Consider the following 20,506-nt stretch of genomic DNA (forward strand, 5'->3'; position numbering starts at 1 on the left):
TGGATTAGAAACCCCGACATGCGCCAGTACTCATTACCAATGGTCGTGGTAAGAGAGTGTTGACTTAACCCCAGCTATGGTTTGTGAGCCAGGTGTGGACTTTCCCTTTTTCCCAGGATCCCTACAGAGGTAACCAGTCCTTGCCGGATCAGAGTGACTAGACCTACCCAGAGGAGGGCTGGTGTATAGAAATCATAGTATCATTCATACTTTGCATTCATTCATATTATTTGTGCATTCTGGCATTGTTGGATAATTGATGAGAATGATTGTTTCTTGCTGAGTTCTTTAGAACTGACGCCTTTATTTTGTATATGTTTATTAGCCGCATTGAGAAGAAGGAATTGTACAGGAAGATGGACTGGTTTCCTATGAAGGAACCATCCCGTATGAAGAGGATGTGGCACCGTCAGTGGGAAATGGAGATAGCCTGTGCGGGAGCTCCTGCGGGTGCATGGAGTGCGCTTATCGCACCTATTGATGGCCAGAGACGGAAGGTGGTTAGAAAGTTTGATCAACGAATGAAGAAGAATTGGAGGACTCCTCACCTTGTTAAACTAGAGTCTAAGTTTATAGCCTTAGAAAAGGAAACTGGAAAGAAATTGATATAACTCTTTTGTTTACTTCCGCTGAACTCGTATTCGTTTTATTTATTATTCTTTCCTGTTATTATTGTTATTGGAGTATTTGGACTCCTGTAATTCCTTTAATTCATTTATTGAACATTTATTGCTCTTGATTATCTTTATTTGTATCTAATCTTGTTGATAGACTAAAACCGTGGATCCTGTGACGGATCACTCCCACGGGTTGTGGGTAACCGAGACCGGCGGGTGGGGTGTGACAAAGTCCACTTTTGGAGAGGAATTTATGGCAGCTGTAAAGGACAAGGACTGCTAAGAGCAAAGGCGGATTTCCTCCATCGGCACTTATTATAGGAGTCAGAGGCCAACAAATGAGTTGTTTGGGTCTCAAGCAACAATGGAGGTAGTGGTGACCGGCTTAGGCTTTTGCAAAAGCACCCGTGGGCGCGCGCTGCTTCCTCAATCGCTATTCTCACCCGCGAAGCGCAGCAAGCAATTACGCCTTGCTTTCAAGGTTGCTTTAGTGATATCGTATTCTTCCTCAAGCTTCGTTATCCTTACTGTTCTCTTTGCTGGGGCCCCCTCCCTTTGCTCTAGCCATAAGCTATAGCAGCTCCAGCTCGCAACCACAGGGGCCCGCCCTGCGAGGCCAGAGTGGGCTCAGCACAAAATCCTCTCCACCCAACTGCCTGTCCTCCCATCCCTCCCACCCTCACATGGGCATTGTGTCAGCCCAACTATGAGGGTGGGATGATGGGGAAGAGTCCAGATCATCTCCACTTAACCTGCGCCTCCACCTACACTCACATAAGTGTGGGGGTACTCTGCTTGACAAGGGCAGACCTCGTGAGTTATGGGTCTCACACTCATGTGAGAATGGGTGGAGAGGATCTCTAATAATGGGGAACAACCTTGCTGGGTGGAGAGGATTTGGACTCTATTTGGCAATGCCTCGTAATTGCAATTTAGGATATTATAATTATTCTTATTATTATTTTTTAAATTGAAATTTTAAAAATTGAAATTTAGGTCGAAACAAGGCCTTATTAACCATTTTGACCGGTGCAGTTCAAACGGGGCCAAGATTTCCATCATGTAAAATAGAAGCTCTGGCGACAACACCGTGGATAAGTTAGCCATCCATCAATCTTTTGCAGCAAGCCCGCCTGCAACTCCTCAACCATGGCTATGATCGCATTACCCTTTGTTCTGTCTGTTCTAAAACCACACGGTGCTCACTTCTCGTTCTTCTATGCCAGCAAAAGGAACCCTACCCATTTCTGCAAGCCTCTCCGTTGTCGTTCTTTCCGTCATTTCAGCAAAACCAGTATATCTGCCTTCAACACTTCTGCAGTATATCAGCCACACTCCAAGGATTCAGAATCGAAAACCAAAGCTTCTACTCCTACATTTCAACAGGCAATTCAGCGTCTCCAGGTTTGTTTCCTCTCGACATTTCATGTATAATCTTAAAAGCTTCGGGGGTGTGTATATCTAAAGAGCGTCAAGTCCAATAGGTCATTTAAAAAAATATGGAAGCCCGCAATAAACACTTCTAATTTAGTATGGTTTACATTCCATGTAATGCTTCCAATTTTTCTTGTGTAAAGATGTTTGAGATATGTCCAGCTATATTTATCAATTATCACTCTAACTGCTATTTTTTGTTAAGTGTAAGATTCGTTATTGTGGGTTATTGAACGTTCTGTTTCAAAAATTAGCAGCTAAAGGTTAAGCTATTCAATGGCAAATATTTTGCTGTAAATGTATGAAGCAGCTGTTGTATGTATGAGAATTTTATTTGCTTTACTGGAATTCGATGTAAAATTTTAGAGAAACTGCTTGCTTTTGACTAAGTTGGATTTAGTTATCCGAACAAATGGTTGAATGTTGGTCAATAACATCATGCCACTATTGAGAGCCCCACCACTGTCTCATGCTTCCCCCCTCCCCCCCCCCCCCCCCCCCCCCACGCTTTCTTTTCACGTGTATTAAAGAAAAGATAGTGTAGAAAGGAAAATATTTTTTCTATAGCTAATCCAGTTTTCCTGAAAACAGTACCCCTCTTAAAGCAAATAGCGTTCCAGGGGATAAGAAACTTTGACCCAGATCACAGTGTGCTGTCTCCCACACTTACAATCTGTCTTTTTTCATGTTGTATTAATGGGAAAAGGAGTGGTAAAGACGGGGTGATATTTCCCTCGGAGAATGCTTTATGAAGAAAAAGAAGTAGCATTTATTAACTGGAGTTTGTCGCATTCCTCAAAGAATGAGGGAAGTGTAGATTGGGGCTTTGACTTGTATGAATGTGGGCCTTCTGCAAAAGTCGTCATAGAGGTTTAGGGAGGACAACAATGACCAAAGGGCCATGGTTCATTGTGGCAAGGTTTTGAGGTTATAATTTAGAGTATTCTGGTAATGACAATAAAGGCCTAGTTGAGGTTCATGGGGGGAAAGAACCCGAATGGCTTATTAAATGAATATTAAGGGAGTACACTAAACACTTGGTAATTGTAAAGTGACATTTTCTTGTTGAAACTGCTAACTGGGAATTTCTCTCTTGGATTACCGTATAGATCTATGCAAATTGATGACATGGGAATTGGTTTCCTGGTGATGCAGGACAATTTGGATCTTTTAGGTGATAGTCCCTGCTAGAACTGCAAAAAAATTGCATAGATGTTCCTGTTAAAACCTGCAAATTTGTTCCATTCTGTTCAAAATCATGGTTTTATTACTAAAACAGTATAACATGTTTACTGTAAGATCAGCAAAACAGAATATTGGACAAAAAATTCAAGCATAAAATACTAAAATTTGACCGAAATCTGGCCATTTCCGTGTTTGTCATAGAATTACCTAAATATTTTGCAAGTAATTGCTGAAATTTCCAAAAATTTTGAACCATGCTTGTTAACCAGTAGGCAGTAACAATGATTCTTGTTTGAAATCTCTAGCAAGAAGAAAATTCCTTCTCCTTGAAAGAACAAGAGAGGGTATACTTGAATGTTGCAGACTGTGTATGCTATAGGGGACTTAGTTAATTGATCATCATCCTCATTATCATTTTTCTCTACTAACGTCATTGTAATGTTTAACTCTACAGGAGTATTGGGCTTCTGTAGGATGTGCTGTCATGCAATGTAGCAACACAGAGGTAGTGACTTTTAGAAGTTCTCTTCTATCAAATTTAATCTTAGTTGCAAAGCTATTTTTTTGTTTGGATGTTAAGCTCTTTTACTATCTATGCTGTATTAACTCTCAAGGATATATTATTTGACTATCTATACCATTATCTCTCAAGGATATATTATTTTGATTGTTCTTGGTGAGATTCATCATTGTAAAATTTTGCCCCTTTTTTTTCTTCTTTTTCTTGCTTTTTAGATTTGGGCAAGAAAGTGGGAGTCTTGTGGGTTGAGACTACTTTTGGCTTTGGACTTTAATGAAACAATTGTATGCGAAGTGCAGTAATAGCATTGATTCATGTACTCTTGCATGCTCGAAAGTTAGAAGTGAGTCTTTAAATCTTGCCTGCATTATGGGCAAAATGCTATAGGAACAGAGTGGGTATTTGCTTGTCCATGCAGGAAATCAGTGCTTTTAGGATGCGTGTGCTATACACCAAGACCTGCCATGCAGCTGCTAAGCCTGCTATGGCTTTAAACAGAGTTAAACTGAAAAACAAAATAATGATGCAGGTATCAGCTAGGATTTGGGTAGGTTGAGTTGAATCAAGTGAACTTCACATGCTGAGTGTGAACACAAAGTTTTACATATGCGTATAGGTTATAAGGTGCATTATGTTGAAAAGATGTATTATCTACTTCTTACATGTAAAATGATTAATAGGTTTGTAACTCCTTTTTTAATTATGTTCATTAAGCTTGTATCGTTTTTGTTATTTTGTGAGACTGATTGATTGAGCCCTTGGTTTATTTGTCAGGTTGGAGCTGGAACAATGAATCCTCTGACATTTTTGAGGGTTCTTGGCCCAGAACCATGGAATGTTGCGTAAGTATACTTTTGGAATATAGTTATTTGATGCTATGCATTAGCCATGATAACTTACTTCTGAGAATCTTCTTTGATGAAATGAGTAAAAGACTTGCATTGTCTGAAAATCTTCTTTGATGAATTGAGTAAAAGACTTGCATTTTCTCATGTGTCTTATCCTTATCATTTTTATTTTAAATGTACTACCGGCATGTGCTTTTTAGTTTAACAACTAGTAAATTTGCACGTGCAATGCATGTGGGTTTTTTGCTTATATTCTGTTTAGATGGAAGATTACAAAGTGTAGTTTTTTAATGGTAACTTAAATAATTTTAAATTCTGTTCCATTTTCATTTTTCTGATAGTAATTCTTGTTTTCAGGAGAGTATGGGAGAATTTATATAAAGATAGTTTTGATTTAATTAAATGAGTTTGTTCACTTATTCATACTTTCTTTTTTTTTTTTTTTTTTTTTTTTGGATTCTCATTTGTCAAATGGGTGCAATGAGGGTTATAGTTAGTTTAGAAATGTGAGTTTCTTGGCAGAAGATGTCACTTTAATTCTACCGAAAAAAATATGTTAATTCAATCACGTTGGTATGTAGTGCCAATATCTGACAAAACAGCAGATGGTAGGTTTTTTTTCTTTTTCTTTTAAAGAGAATTGATGGTAGGATATTGAAAGTAAAATGCTTTTTAACATATAGCATACATGAGGAACTTACCAAATTACACATTAGACTAATGGAATTTTTGAAAGAACAAAGTATCTCCATTCAGTTCTTCCTACAGATTAATCATGCACTTGACATTTGTTGTCATATCAAATCTTATTCAAACATCCACATATATAGAGAAAACTATTGTCAACAACCGATGAAAGCTCTCCAAAAATAATTGAAATAATCCCAATTCCATAATTTGAGATTGTGGCTTTGTTTTCTCTTTGTTTTCCTCTTTCTCCTTTTGGAAGTCCTTCTTTATGTACAATCTATAATGCATTATTTTGTCCACACCCCTCTTGTATTTCCAAGCCAACAACTTGACGATATCAACCTTGATATTGGATTAAAAACACATGAAATAATGTAAATCCAATAGATGGGAACTACCCATGATTTAGAGGTGCCGTAATCAGCCGCACCCCCAGAAATGCTAGTATCAACCGCCGTTACCATCATATCATTGATAAGTCTACCTATTTCATTGGGCTTCCTCCTTGATTTTCCCATTTTAAATCTTAAGCAACGAATTGTAATGCCATACCCAAATCAAGGGATACAAACTTACTCAACAACAACAACAACAATAAGCCTTGTCCCAACTAAATGTGGTTGCTACATGGATTCTTGCCTTCAAATCGGTTCTGTTCGAGGCCATGCTAGATACAAAGCCTAAACTATGCATATCCTTTCTCACCACTTCTCTTAAGATTATCTTAGGTCTACCCCTAGCTCTTCTAGTTCCTTCAATCTGGATTATATCACTTCTCCGTATAAGGGCATTTATAAGTCTCCGTTGAACGTGGCCGTGCCACTTCGGACGACTTTCTCGAAGCTTATCACTTATGAGAGCAACTCCCAAACCAACTTTAATATGATCATTCCTTATCAAATCCATCCTAGTTTTGCCACTCATCCATCTTAGCATCCTCATTTCTGCTACTCTAAGTTTATCTATATGATTCTTTTTAACAGCCCAACACTCTGCATCGTACATCATATCTGGTCGAACAACGGTCCTATAAAATTTTCCTTTAAGCTTTAATGGAATACGTCGATCACACAAGACTTCGGACGCACATCTCCACTTCATCCACCGTATTTTAACTCTTTGGCAAACAACATCTTCTAAGTCACCTCTTTTACTTATGATTGAACTTAGGTATCTAAAACAATCACTCTGAGGAATCTCCTTATCGTAAAATATCACCACCTCATCGTTTGCTTGATCGTGACTAAAGTTACAAACTAGATATTCTGTCTTTGTTCTACTTAGTTTAAAGCCTTTTGATTTTAAAGCTACTTTCCATGATTCTAATTTGATATTAATCCCCACTTGAGTCTCATCAATACACACAATATCATCAGCAAAAAACATACACTAGGGGACCTCATCTTGAATGTCTTTGGTTAATTCATCCATTACAAGTGCAAATAGATATGGGCTTAAAGTTGATCCTTGATGAAGCCCAACTGTAATTGGGAATTCATTACTTTGTCCCCCCCACTGCTCTTACACTTGTCTCTGAACCATCATGCATATCCTTAACTATATCTTCATATTTACTTGCAACACTTCTTTTCTTTAGTACTTGCCAAATTAACGCTCTAGGGACTCTATCATAAGCTTTTTCTAGGTCAATAAATACCATATGAAGGTCTTTCCTACATTCTCTATACCTTTCCATAAGTCTCATAATTAGGTAAATAGCCACCGTTGTAGATCTTCCCGGCATAAACCCAAACTGGTTCTCTGTTATTGTAGTTTAGTGTCTCAAACAGGTTTCAATTATTCTCTCCCATAATTTCATAATATGGCTCATCAATTTAATGCCCCTATAGTTATTACAGCTTTGAATATCTCCTTTATTTTTGTAAATTGGAACCACGACGCTTCTCCTCCATTCATCTGGCATTTTCCCTGTGCTCATAATCTTATTAAACAAGCTTACTCAATTGTTAACAAAACATGTATAAAAATCTAAATTTACCCTAAGAGGTGGCTTAGTTGGCAAAAGACCAATGCTTCCACGTAGGAGGTTAGAGTTTGAATCCCCACCTATATTAATTATATAAAAATTTCATTGAGGATGTAATTGAGGTGCGAGTAAACTTGGCTTGGCTGAACCTTAGATCCAAAAAAAAAAAGAATTTTTTTTAGGGATATAACTGTAGGCCTTCTGGCCCTTCCCTACTAAAAAAGGGTCCAAGTATCTAGTTTCTGCAGGTTGTAGTGCTATCTCAAAAATCTCAATGGTAGACCCTAATTGTTAAGAGATACTTAACATCTCATCAGTCCTACGTGTGAGTGCATTAGTATTTTGAGAATATGTGTGGCGTCTTGGGTGTGAGTGAGTTAGTATTATGAGATTATGTGATGTGTGGCTTCTGAGGAGGGTTCAATGAAGAGAAAAGTTTGTGCTTTTGTATCGTAGTATGTGAGTTTCATGTTGATGGTATAAATTGTTAGTAAAAATGAACCACGCAGAAACACCGACTTGAAATGCTTTGCGCTGAAATTTTCCATTAATTTAGATTAGAAAATTCGGTTAGTTAACCAAAAGAATTCTAGAAAGTTAATTAATCATTCACATTTTACAATGATTAAAATAAACTCATTAATATCAGCTCTTGATTCCAAACCCTAGAGGAGAAGAATAAGATGCAAATTTCAAGCAATCGAATTCAGTTTTTTGGGAGAACCGCAAGATCATTGGCTCTATTAGAAAAGCAACAAAATCTATAGGGTATAATCTACGCAAATAATTAATGTATTTCAGACTGAATTCCCTAGAGCCATGGGGCAACTCAGGCCCATCCAAGGTATTTCTGTGTTTTACTTTCCGTGAAACTTCTTAATTTATTACTCACAAATAATGCTGAACAACGCAGTAACTATGAACTGGAGGTGGATATTTCATGTCAGGGAAATGGTTACAAGGTTTAAATAAAGAGATGAAAGTGATCCTCATGCCTCCTTTTTTTCTTTTCCTGCTGTACTTAGTTTCAATCAACTGAGGTTGGTGCGATCACCCAGTTATTGTAATCAACAGCAATCAAGAAATACATTTATAGGATAGAATTTTCATCCACCAATGGGCTACAATATGAAAGAAAGGACAACAATTGGTGGAGAGATTTGAAGAAAACATGAACAAAAATAAAATAAAAATACACTATTATGGTGAGATGTGCAATTATTACATTAATTGTTGCAGATTACAACAATAACAAAACAGAGAGGCTATTATTGCATGAGATTCTCTAGCAAGGAAGCACTGGCAATGGTTACTGCTTTATTCCTCCCAAAAGTATCAACAATGGAACCAGGGTCCTCACCTTCCAGGTCATGGCTTGGACAGTCACCTCTCAGGTTCCACTTCATGGGTGTGGTCACAAAAACTGTGGGTGTGGGCACTGAAGACAATCCTACAGGAAATTAGGGGAGAATAACCAGTGAGCACTGAAGACTATCCTGGAGAAAATCAGGGGAGAACAACCACTTCATAGAATGTAAGACATGAAGAAGATAAATTCGGTCGATTTCATTTACTTTACCAGATAGAACCCTGTGGGAAAATTTTGGATCTGAAGAAGGGGGAAGAAAAATATGATCGGCATTTACAGTTTGAAGGTTCCTGTTCTTTCTTAAAGTCGTTTGACAATTTACCTGAATTTTCGTTTTTAAAGCATCTATCCTCTGCAAAATTGGAAGATTCCATTCCTTTCTTTTGAACGTAGTTTTCTTGAGCTTGGTCTGAGACACCACCACCCAAATTAGTCACAGAATCAAGGAATGGATAAAATTACAGGGAAACCAGAGAAGACAAAAAACTTGAGGAAGTCCGTACCTTCAACTGTAAGTTTACATTTCTTCGAGATGATTTCCAGGGGTTTATCTGAGAACATATCAATCTGACTCAAACATTTTATTCCTCATAGGAATATTACCATCAACGAAAGAAACCCAAGATAAGAGAAAGATTTATATCTTCCATGTCGTTTTTAGTGAATATAAATACCTTGTTTTGTTCTGAACTGATGAGTTAGCATATTTGTATTGGTGTTTCAATTTGAGTTCAGCCTAACACCTTGAAGAACTGTAACAAGAAAGACCAGCATTATTGAAGAACCACTAATCAAATCATCAAACAATAGAAGTATCTCTAACTGGGATGAGATTTTGGTTAAGGTAGATAAGACAGGGAGCGAGAGGGCAACGAATTACACAGGCAGCTAAGCAAACCAACTTCTTCATTCAATTTTCCAGAAATCCGTATCTCAGAAGTAGAATAAATCACAAAATTTAACAGACAGTCCTCATTAAACCAGCGATTCAATGCATCTGAAAACATGAAAAAGAAAGAATTTTGAGATGAAGAGAGAGTCTCTGATTACCTAACCTTGCACCGTGAGGTGGAGATTGGCAAGAGATGAGTGTATTCTATTACTTTTTGGTTTCCTTTTCTTTCATAAAAAGGTGGAAACAAAATCGTTCGCCAAATCTAACTACAGAGTGATAGAGCCATCTCCATCTCTATAACAAATTTATATTCGTTGGCCGTCATCTTTTGATAACTGGAGTGAGCTTGATATCTGCTTTTTCAATTCAACTTTTAAATCAATGAGAAAAAGAACCAAAAAAGAGTGGTAATCAATTTCAAAGATAGTTCGCTTTTCTGAAATCAATGACCACGATTATAAAAGAGAAAGGGAAGAGGCGAGAAGGAAAAGGACAGTAGTTTGACATGAGGAGGGAGGAGAGGAAGCAATGAAGACACCCGATTTGAGGGTAGCAACGGAATGGTTTACAGTAATGAAGGGATCCAAGGAGGCAGCGAAGAGAAGACACCCGATTTGCGGCGATGCGAATCTTGTGCGGCGCCGCTTAAAAAATTTGATTACTGAAAGTTTGGGAGTGGGGGTTCACTTCTTTGGGTGTGTCTCATGCTTTTTGGTGTTTTATTTTGAAAGAGGGTATTCATTGGCGGAAGGGTATGTTGGTTTGAAGCAAGGGTATTTTAGTCTAGTAAGAGATTTGCCATAGCTGAATCGTGTTTTGACTTTTATATAGTAGTATGATAGTATGATATGATGTTTTATCTTGAAAGAGAGTATTCATTGGGGGGAAGGTATGTTGGTTTGAAGTAAGGGTATTTTGGTCTAGTAAAAAATTTGCCATAACTGAATCGTGTTTTGATTTTTATATAGTAGTATGATAGTATGATAGGATAGAGGATCTGTAAATATAGTGAATATTAATGGATTCATATAAAAGAATAAAATGGAATGTTGTCTCTTCACTTTAACAAATTGATATTTTGAGAGCTCCATTTTTAAAGTGCTGTAGACTTGCACCTCGCAAAAAGTGCCATCATCCTCTGTTTAGTTTGGGTGTGATTTAGTTGGAACTTGCAAGCTTTACATGTCTGGTTTATTGTTATTGCTAGCAAAGAATTTATTTTTTTGGAAAGTTGTGCTTTATTTATAGGCCCCAATGGTGTATTTATAGTTTTCAATCTAAAGGAAAGACATTTCTGAGAAGGAAAGGGAAACATGAGTCTGTGAAGGAAAGGAAAAACGAAAAAAACCAAAGTAGGACTCCTAGGAAAGGTTCCTTCTGGAACAAGGAAATAAAGAAAAAGAAAAGGAGAGCGAAAAAGGAGAGAGAAGAATCCCTCTTGAGACTTGTGCCAGTGTTAGCTAGCCCAGTCCCAAGAGAGGAAATCCTCCCTAAAATATCCCTGACAGCTCTCCTCCATAAAAGTTTTTGTTCTGCTAAGGTCTTATTACCATTTGATTATGTGAATCCAATTTATTTACATTGTGCTGCCCTGTCTATCGTTTTTGAGATGTCCGAAAACTCTTGCATGTTGCATTGCAACCATTAAATTTTCCATTGTCACTTGCTTATTAATACTTTACTGACATATAAGTCTCTGGTGAAAGCTATGTAGAGCCTAGTATACGACCGGATGATAGTCGTTATGGGGAGAACCCAAACAGGCTTCAACGCCATACACAATTTCAGGTTAGCTTTTTTGACTTCCAAATAATGCAACTTTTACATAATGAATCTTTAAAGAGGTGCACAGGACACACTAACTTACCATGTTTTCCCAATAAAGAAAGTACTTTTTGACTCTGATATCAGGTTATACTGAAGCCAGACCCAGGAAACTCTCAAGATCTTTTCATCCGTAGCCTTTTGGCTTTAGGTAGTGACTCAGCCTTTCTATCTCTTAAATTTTTCAAGACATTATTCTGGGTTGAAATCCATGCTACAGTTATTACCACTTTAAAAGTATTCTGATTCCATTGCAAAGTGCTTGATTCTTGGTTGTGTATCTTTAGTTTTCCGTGTACAGTTTTGCTTTTATATCCTTATTATTCCATCTTCAGCAATTTAAAAGTGGCTTAGTTGGCAGAAGGAAAAAGGCAGGATCACTGGAAGCCAAATAGCCCCAGATGCAGCAAAATAGAGAGGATAGTGTCCACCACATATCATGAACCAGCTAGTCACTCCAGATATAAGAAAACTGACCTGCAGCGACAAAGAAAAAAAATTTAAGAATAAAGATAGATGATTTGGGGATTAATGATTGATTCAGGTCATGGCAATTTTCCAAGGAATTAAATATCATTTTTATCTCAAAACTTCTTTTTCAAATTACTTATAGGTGTACTCATCATCTATGGTTAGAAAAGGCCAATTTTTCTCCTCTCCCTGGAGTACAGTACAAGAAAACCATTTTCATTGTAGCCTTGGAGAAAGCGTAACAGTCTTTTTCATTGGTAGAAAAGCTTACCAGTTGTTACCGCTCCATATTCTTGACATAACTCGTCAGTATAATTTCCAACACCCATGCTTGCTTGAGAGAGTTACCTCTAACATTCTCCATTTGAGATCCCTGCTGCCCTTTGTACATTACCAGCACCTCTTTTGGAACATTTCCTAAACATTGGTCTTTCATTGATGTTGGTTGTATGATGGACATTCACTTGAGCTGAGTCTTCTGATGGGGTCTGCTTACCATCCCATTTTTCTAAGTCCAACTGATGTATTAGACTCTGGAAAAGGTGTGTATTCTTAAGACGCATGGCATTTTCATGAGATATCTCAGGATTTAGTGAGAATTCTCTACGGAAGAGGAGGGTATAATTGAGCGGGGTTTTAGCAACATTGATTCATTGGATGATCACCTGTATTGGCAGCTGCTGAACTCAGTTTCTAAGGATGTTGACATTACATCTTTGATGATGGAATCACGCGATTGCCGAGAGGAAGATTTTGGTACATTAGATTGTGGCAGGTAACCCTAGTGGGTTGAGCGCCAAGCTGGCTTTTTGAAAGAAGGTACATTGAGCTCATCTATTGTGTACATCTTCTAAAAGTCTGCTAGGAACCCAATTGCCCTTAAAAACCCTCCAGATAGGTTTCCCTAGTAGATGAGGCAGGCTCAAAAGAGCTGATCTTACATTCAGAGCCTGATTTGGTTCAACTGGTAGGCAAGGCCATCTTCATCATAGGAATATGCATTACCCTCTTCATTGTTTTGGAAGCAAAATAGTTGTTATCTAATGCAGCTTCCTTCCATTCTCTTCTCCTCCTTCCACCCCCCACCCTCCCAAAAAAAGAAAAAAAAAAGAAAGATCCTGTGTCTGCGCCCCCACAAGCATAATGCATCCTCAGATGGTGGATAATATTAAATTTTTGTTTGACATCTGGGATTGATCTTGTGAAACTTTTGCTTCTGGTTTTTCTCTTTTTATCAGCCTATTTTCAATTCCTGCAGGTCAGTTTACTCCACCTTTAAGCATGGTATTAAGTTTAATTTCATTTTGGTCCCTCCAAGATGACTGAAATACTGAAATTACATTGAAGTCTCATGGAAATTTGGTACAAAATGGCCAGATGTTGGTAGTCCGTTTCAGGGGGTTTTAAGCATTTTTAGGGTCTGATACTTGATGCCTAAGGAATCAGGAGTATGCTGTTTTAAGGCAAATAAACACATCTTACATGGTTCTCTTGCCCCCCCAAAAAAAAAAAAATGCAAATGATCTACAACGGTGTTTTGGATTCACAAAGATGCTTGCTGGTATGTGTTGAAACTTGAATCTGATTGGATTTTCACATGTATAGATAAGTGACTCCACAATTGTTAAAAAAGGGTGATGTGCTTGTGCTACCTACTAATCCATAATCATATGCATCATATGGCATTGTTGGGAGCATGTATGGGTGTTGGCTTGGATAGTAGAACATCTTGTCCATAAAGGACGATGCGGAACTATTTGTGAAATTAGAACAACCACAAATGCCTGGTATCATGTAGCTAACAGGTCTAACTCAGGGTGATATACCACTTAGTTCTATCTCTTAAGGTAATGCAAGAGTGATAAAAATTTTCTTTAATTAATTAAACTAAAGTAAGGGTTCTAAAACATGCATCTAATGAAAAAAAAAAAAAAAACCCCTAAGCATTCATCATCTAATAAGAAAAAATGCATAAGTAAAATAAAAACAATAATAGCTTACAGTTCATTGATTGGAGGAAGGGGTATGAAATAAAAATTGCAGAAAGGAAATGAAAAAAAAAATAAAAACACATAAATAGAACCATAAATAAAAGCGGAACTTTAATTGAAGAGAGGCACGACTATAAGCATCTTTGATCAAGGATCCAGGGGGGAAGGGAAACAATAATAAAATGTCGGAAGTAAAATCCTATTTTATGTACCTAAAATAAATGCTCGTAGTAAATATCTTATATACACAAAATAAAGTCCTAAGTTAAGAATGAAAGGGTAGATAGAAGCAGGAATTGGAGGGGTGAGAGAAGGCTATTGAAGAGGATTATTTGAATTGTTGAATAACAAAAAGTACTTGATTGATTCGAAATTCAATGGACCCTAATGACTAGATCTGGACTAAACCAAATCTGAAAATGCTAGACCCAGAGAGAGACAAATCTTTATGAAGACAACCTAAACTTGAGGGAAACTTGAACTTGCATTATTGAAAACAAAAACTTACACTTTTATAAGTAAAAAGAAGTAAACAACTCAATAAAGAACTAATTGCACTAAAAGAAATTTCGTGTAAACTTGAATCCTTAACATTAGGTCTAACAACTGAAACCAAAAAAGCAACAGAGAAAGAGAAGACCTAATAAAAACTAAAGAGGAGAAGTTGAAGTCTAAGTCTAAGATGAGAGGGGTATTTATAAGAGTTATTAGAGGGAAGGAAAATAATAGGGATAATTACTATTGCCCCCCTGTACTTTGATTTTATTACTAATGTATCCCTTGTATTTTGCAAAATTACTAATCCAACCTTTAACTTTGTCTATAATTACTAATGCCCCCCTACTGTTAAGTTCCGTTAGTTTACTGATGATGTAGCATCTCCATATTTTTTAGAAATCCCAAAATACCCTTTTACTTATCTCTTTACTTATTTACCCTTTTGTCAAGTTACAGTAATACCCTTAATTAATTGTAGAGAAAAAAATAATCATAATCTGTTTTCCTCTAAAAAAAATCACCAAAATAAAGAAATAATAATTGAATAAAATTAAAATAGAAACCGAAGAGGAGGGAAGATAGAATTCAACCAAATTTGGAAACCGAATATCACCTACCGTTAATTCCTTCTCGGCAAGATTTTGTGGTTTCGTCAATGGTGGGTTAGTAAAGCGGTTAAAGTCTAAACTCCCATGGGGAGGTGTTACGTCGTTTCCAATATTAAAAAGCACCGGCCCAAAAAAAAAAAAAAAAAAAAAATTGTGGTTTCCTTCCCTACGATGCTAGAGGAGAAGGTGGGAAACCAAATCGAATGAATTTTGTCAATTCTTTAATTCAAAATAACTATGTTTAGTGAAGGTGGAAAACCAATATTTTTTAAATTCAAAATAAATGAAGTTAGGGTAAAATTGACATTTAATCTCGTTTTTATAAATGGGGTAGTATTGTCTTTTGATTTCTTAATTTTAATGAAGGACAAAGTGGACATTACATATTCAAACTTAACGGCTACTTAACACCGTTATAAGGAAGGGGGGCAACAGTAATTTTGTAAAGAACGGGGTTTTATTAGTAATAAAATCAAAGTACAGGGGGGCAACAGTAATTATCCCAAAATAATAATAACAATAGTAGAATTTAAAGAATATTGATTCAAAGAAAGAAAAAAAATAGAAAATATACATGTGTAAGTGGAATGAGATGGAGGGATTAACGAAATAAAGAGAGAGAGAGAGAAAGAAGAGAAAAAAGCAAGATTGGAATCTTGGAGAAAGAGATAAGAGAAAGAGTTTTTAAATGGAACGATAGAGAAAGAGAGTGAGGAGAGAAAATGGAAAGAGAGAAAGAGAGCGAATAAAGAAGGAAAGAAACTGTATATGCAGAAGAGAAGAGAGTGGGGAGATGAGAGAGAAAGAGAAAATGGAAGGAGAGAGAATAAAATTGGAAAGAAAATAAAAAATACTAGAATGTGGAAATGTGAGAGATAGGGGAAAAGGACAAAATGAGAGAGGGAATGAAAAGAGAGAGAGAGAAAATGGGAAAAGGGAGAGAAGCGTTTGATAAAAAAAAAAAAAATAAATAATAAGGGAAAAATGGTAGGTGGGAAGAAAGAAAGGTAGAATTTTGGGAAGAAATAGAAATCTAATTTTTTTTTGATACAATTAATTAGATTAAAATAAAATAAAAGGCTGTAAAGAATCTTAGGATAATATGGAAGAATAGGAAGATGACCAACTCATATAAGGAAAGGGAATCTCAATCTCTAATATTTGTAGGCCCCAAAGCGTACATTTGGCATTTCCTTTTTTTTTCTTTTTCCAAAAAATAAAATTCTAGATAAATCTCAGCCTTTGATCATAAGTCCTTTCTTTGATGTCAAAAGTATCCTTGGAATTGTACGTCCTAGCCCAAATTTGCATTTCAATCCATTTTCGGCCATCATGCTTAGAATTGAGCCCTCTTCAAAATTACATTACAAAATAAATTGGACCACTTTAAGTGTAAAATTGCATGTATCACATCAGAATATCACAAATATTTTCTAATCTCCCAAATAATATTAATATCTGCAAAAACAAGAACAAAAAAACCCAAGGTAGGTCTATTCTAAGTATGTAAAATGCATGCTTTATGCCTTAAGATTTCACGCAAATGTGCTTATCAGATACATTTCTGTTCTTTTGAGTAGGAGGCTAGGAGCCATACTCGGAACTCGGATCGGATGAAGGAAATATGCTTCTTCATCCCAATGAAATGGCCATATGGATGGAAATTGAATATATTTGACCAAATGTTTTTTCAAATACTCTATCACCAAGTCATGATTTAGTAGTAAAATGAAGGATTTCTCCCAAAAATGGAAATGGTTCTGGACTTCCAAGATAAAGGGTGGGATGCTTAATCTTGAACTTTGGCCGAAATTGAGTTGAAGTTTCATTCTTTTGCCAAAATGAGTCACCATTTTGCTGAAATGAACAAAATTGCAATCCAATGTTGTCCTTGTGCCTGAAATTTATAATTTGATTATAGAATTTAAGTGGAGATTAATAATTTACCTGCCCCGGTTAGCTATTGGAGAAACTATCCAATTCTCTTTGTAATGCCGATGCATAATTCTAAGTTGTCTTTGCCATGTGGCACTCTTTTTCTGCAATAGTTTTGTTGTCACTTTTCCTATAATGTTTACCTCCTTTCTCAGTCTTGAGCGTCCATTTGTTGTATGCTTGACAGGTATCGATGTCCATCAACATGACATACGTTTTGTGGAGGATAATTGGGAGAGTCCGGTAATATCTTTTCTGTTCTTGTTTTTACTTCGCATTTTAGACCTGTTTTATAACTTCTGTATGAGCTAGATGATGCCATATTGGTTTTTGGAAATTAGCTCTTGCATATTTTTCTTCGTTGCTAATCTTTTTACCATTGGATTTGAGATATTCACAGGTTCTTGGTGCCTGGGGATTGGGGTGGGAAGTTTGGATGGATGGTATGGAGATCACTCAATTCACCTACTTTCAGCAGGTACCTTTTCTGTTGTTTATATTTCTTCTTTGTATTGGATTATGTGTCAATGTGGCTTGGCATCACAACAGAATTTGGACTGTTCAGAAGAAAATATTTTTCTAGGAGAGATAATGTGGGAAGGGGTGGGGTGGGGGGGGGGGGAAGGGAAGGGAAGGGGAATATTCTTGTAGGATTGCTAGATGGATAGAAGAAAGTGGTGTTGGGGTGCTTTATTGTGTTAATTTGTACTAATTTTATTTTAGGCTGGGAGTCTTCAACTGCTGCCAATATCTGTGGAGATTACTTATGGGCTTGAGCGCATTCTCATGTTGCTTCAGGTTAATACTTGCCTGCGTAACTGGTATATGCTTCTGTACATTTATTAGCATGTTCACATTAACTTAATTTGGATTGCAGGGGGTTGATCATTTCAAGAAAATCCAATATGCTGAGGGAATTACCTATGGGGAGCTGTTCTTGGAAAATGAGTAAGTGAGCCACTTAGTACTATTGGACTATTAGTTATCAAAATTTTCTGCAAATTTCTTGATTGATCAGTTGAAATGCTACTTTTGTTTTTCCTTCTTGCATAATTATGGGAAATAATTTTATCTTGAAATTAGATATTTTATGTCCGTTAATATTTACTTTATTACATAAGTATTACAATCATCATCATGTTCCTCTAAGGATCTATTTGTCTCAGCTACTTGAATCACGTTCTGCCATTTTGGCTGACGTCTATCGTGGGTCATATTTCTAGTTGTCCAGACCTATGTTTGACAAAAGAATGAATCTCTCTACGGAAAACACAGCTAATTCCTTTAAATATTTCGTTCTTCGTAACAGCAGTGCCCTCATCAAATTCTTCTGGTTGCATCTTTTTTTTTTTTTTTTGGGGGGGGGGGGGTGTGTGTCAATCTTCTCGTTGCATCAAGACATCCAATGAGGATGCCAATCCCAGTGTGTAGTTAGCTTGTTTAGTAATATAGTATGCTGCTCTTGAGGGTTTGAGCACTGCATGGACGGTTAATCTTACCATTAAGAATATCCACTGCCAACCATGTTCGATGCATACTGCTCCCTTTTCTTAATTGCAAGCAGTTCTGTATTCAAAGTAGTGAGTGCTATCACAGTGCAGAGCCCTCATGCTGCCAGGAGTGTAAAATCATGGACAGTTCCAAGAGTTTAAGGAGCTCTTTTTACCCATGAAATCTGCACTCCCCAATTATCAGCTACATATTGGGTTGGCATTCGGCCCTCCTGAGAGTGATAGTGTGGAGCATTTGACCATAGCTTGTTCTTTAATTGCATTAACAAGCTGGTATCTGACCTTCATCGTATCTCTGGAACTTGCTGACTTACTTGCATTACTAACGTTCTCCTCCCCATAGAAGTGTTCAATCCTCAAAGCTGCCTCTTCTAATGTCGTAGCTGGCTGTCCATCACTAGAGTAAAGCCTACAAATATTATCCCAAACCAAGAGAATACGGCTGCAACTGAAAAAGAGGTCTCTTTTTTTCCAAGGCTGCCAAGCAGAAAATACATTTGGCTGCACCTGAATCTTCCTGCACAAAAGATTGTCTCTAGCAGGAGGCCATTCGCCAAGCTTATAAAGCAATTCCTTGGTATATTTCCTGCAAACCAAATTGATTCGCTCCAGTCCACTTTCCAACCATTTCCTCTTACTATGTTCCAGGCTGATTTAGAGTTGAACACACTAGAAGAGTCTTCAATCCATACAGTCAGGTCCTTGGCTTCAGAATCATGCCTTTAATTCCCATCCAGCTCTTGCCAGGCATCTACAAAGTGAGAGGCTGAAATGGTCAATGAACCAGCAACCACTTCTCAATATGCCCTCCACATTGACCAATCTTGTGGATCTAGCTTCATATCTAACTCTCTCCCAAATACCTTAACAAGGTCTTCTCTAGGATGCCATCTATCCAGCTTTAGTCTAGTGTCTACTCCATTTGCAATTAGATGTTTGATGAAGGGCTCCACTTTGTCTTGTACTTGGGATATTCTGCCCACACCCAAGAGCAATTTTTTGGAGCCTTCACAGTCCAAGTGGAGTCCTGTTTCAAATATCTGCCCTGCACCCATTTCACCCAAAAGTTCTCGTGAGAAGCTATCCACTAGATTTGTTTCATAATACCTGCAACATTCATATCCTTGATCCTCCTTATCCTTAGCTTTCCTTCCTCTTTTGATTTGCAGATGAAATCCCAAGGGACAAAGTGTGTTTTCCTCCAGGATTTGGACCTGACCAGAGAAAATTTGAGAACATAGATTTCAACTTAATGATTTAATTATGTGTGATACCAAATAAACCTGTACAGTATGTTTAGCTTCCTTGGAGGACTTAAGACAGTAACTGGAGTTTCCCCGCAAAGGAATGGAATTGAGCTTTCCCTCCTAACTGCTTCCTAACTTGATCTCTAGTAGGGGCAAAGTCAGCCAAAGATTGCTTTCCTGATGTGAAGGGAACACCACAACACTGAATCAGTAGCGTGCATGGCTTGATCCGCATACCCAAATCACCATATGAGTGTCATATGGTGAGATGGCAATAATGAAGGCTCAACAGAAGCCCATTTTCTATTTGAATGGAGCAAGATTCTCATGGTATGCGGTATACCCAGGGAATCTATAGTTGAAGGTCCTGTTGTACGTGAAGCATCAATTTTTGCAGAATGCACAAGCTCTATCCAGTTCCACCCTTTATTTATTTATTTTTTTTTGGGGGGGGGGGGGGTTAGAGGAGAGGATTTGGATTTTTGTTCCAAAGAGTTTCCTGTGCAAAAAGGAAACCTTACCCTTGTTTCAGATTGATGACTAGATTCACAATGGAGGGGGGGGGGGGTGTGACTCCGGGTGACTACTTTTTCAGATCCAATTTTTGCTTCGGAGATTCATAGTGGTGATTCAAGTTCCTTATGTCTGTAGAGTGATCATATAAACGGATGTCTTAAGACAAGATTCCTTTTAAGGGATTTTTTTATTTTTATTTTCACTGAATTTAACAATTTCATTTGTCTAAAATAGTCTAAATTAGAAACAACGAATACTTGTGGGAGTGAATGCTTGACAACTTAGCTGGAGGGAGTAATGTTTTAGTAAGTTCCTTGGTTTCAAATGGTAAACACTGCATTTTATTGTCACCAATGGTAG

At 37.2% G+C, this 20,506-nt stretch overlaps 1 protein-coding gene across 4 annotated transcripts in view; it reads left to right on the top strand.

Annotated features, from left to right (window-relative positions):
* The first annotated feature begins 1,657 nt into the window (after nt 1-1,657).
* EDD1 (glycine-tRNA ligase) overlaps nt 1,658-20,506 on the top strand; it is a 122,117-nt gene continuing 103,268 nt past the window's right edge. For 3 of the 4 annotated variants that reach the window (XR_016173554.1, XM_089156475.1, XM_089156476.1), the window contains exons 1-9: nt 1,658-2,021; nt 3,691-3,741; nt 4,531-4,598; nt 11,252-11,333; nt 11,457-11,520; nt 17,060-17,115; nt 17,273-17,350; nt 17,596-17,670; nt 17,750-17,820. Coding sequence is in view for 3 of the 4 variants with exons in the window: in XM_089156475.1 (XP_089012601.1) it covers nt 1,767-2,021; nt 3,691-3,741; nt 4,531-4,598; nt 11,252-11,333; nt 11,457-11,520; nt 17,060-17,115; nt 17,273-17,350; nt 17,596-17,670; nt 17,750-17,820 (800 nt within the window). In the remaining variant the exon portion in view is untranslated. Of the gene's footprint in view, nt 2,022-3,690; nt 3,742-4,530; nt 4,599-11,251; nt 11,334-11,456; nt 11,521-17,059; nt 17,116-17,272; nt 17,351-17,595; nt 17,671-17,749; nt 17,821-20,506 lie in introns of those variants that run through there. The other variant, XM_089156477.1, reaches the window with a different exon arrangement.

The sequence above is a fragment of the Hakea prostrata genome, chromosome 5, assembly GCF_041222555.1.
Source record: "Hakea prostrata isolate BN-2017 chromosome 5, UWA_Hpros_2, whole genome shotgun sequence".
Lineage (NCBI taxonomy): Eukaryota > Viridiplantae > Streptophyta > Magnoliopsida > Proteales > Proteaceae > Hakea > Hakea prostrata.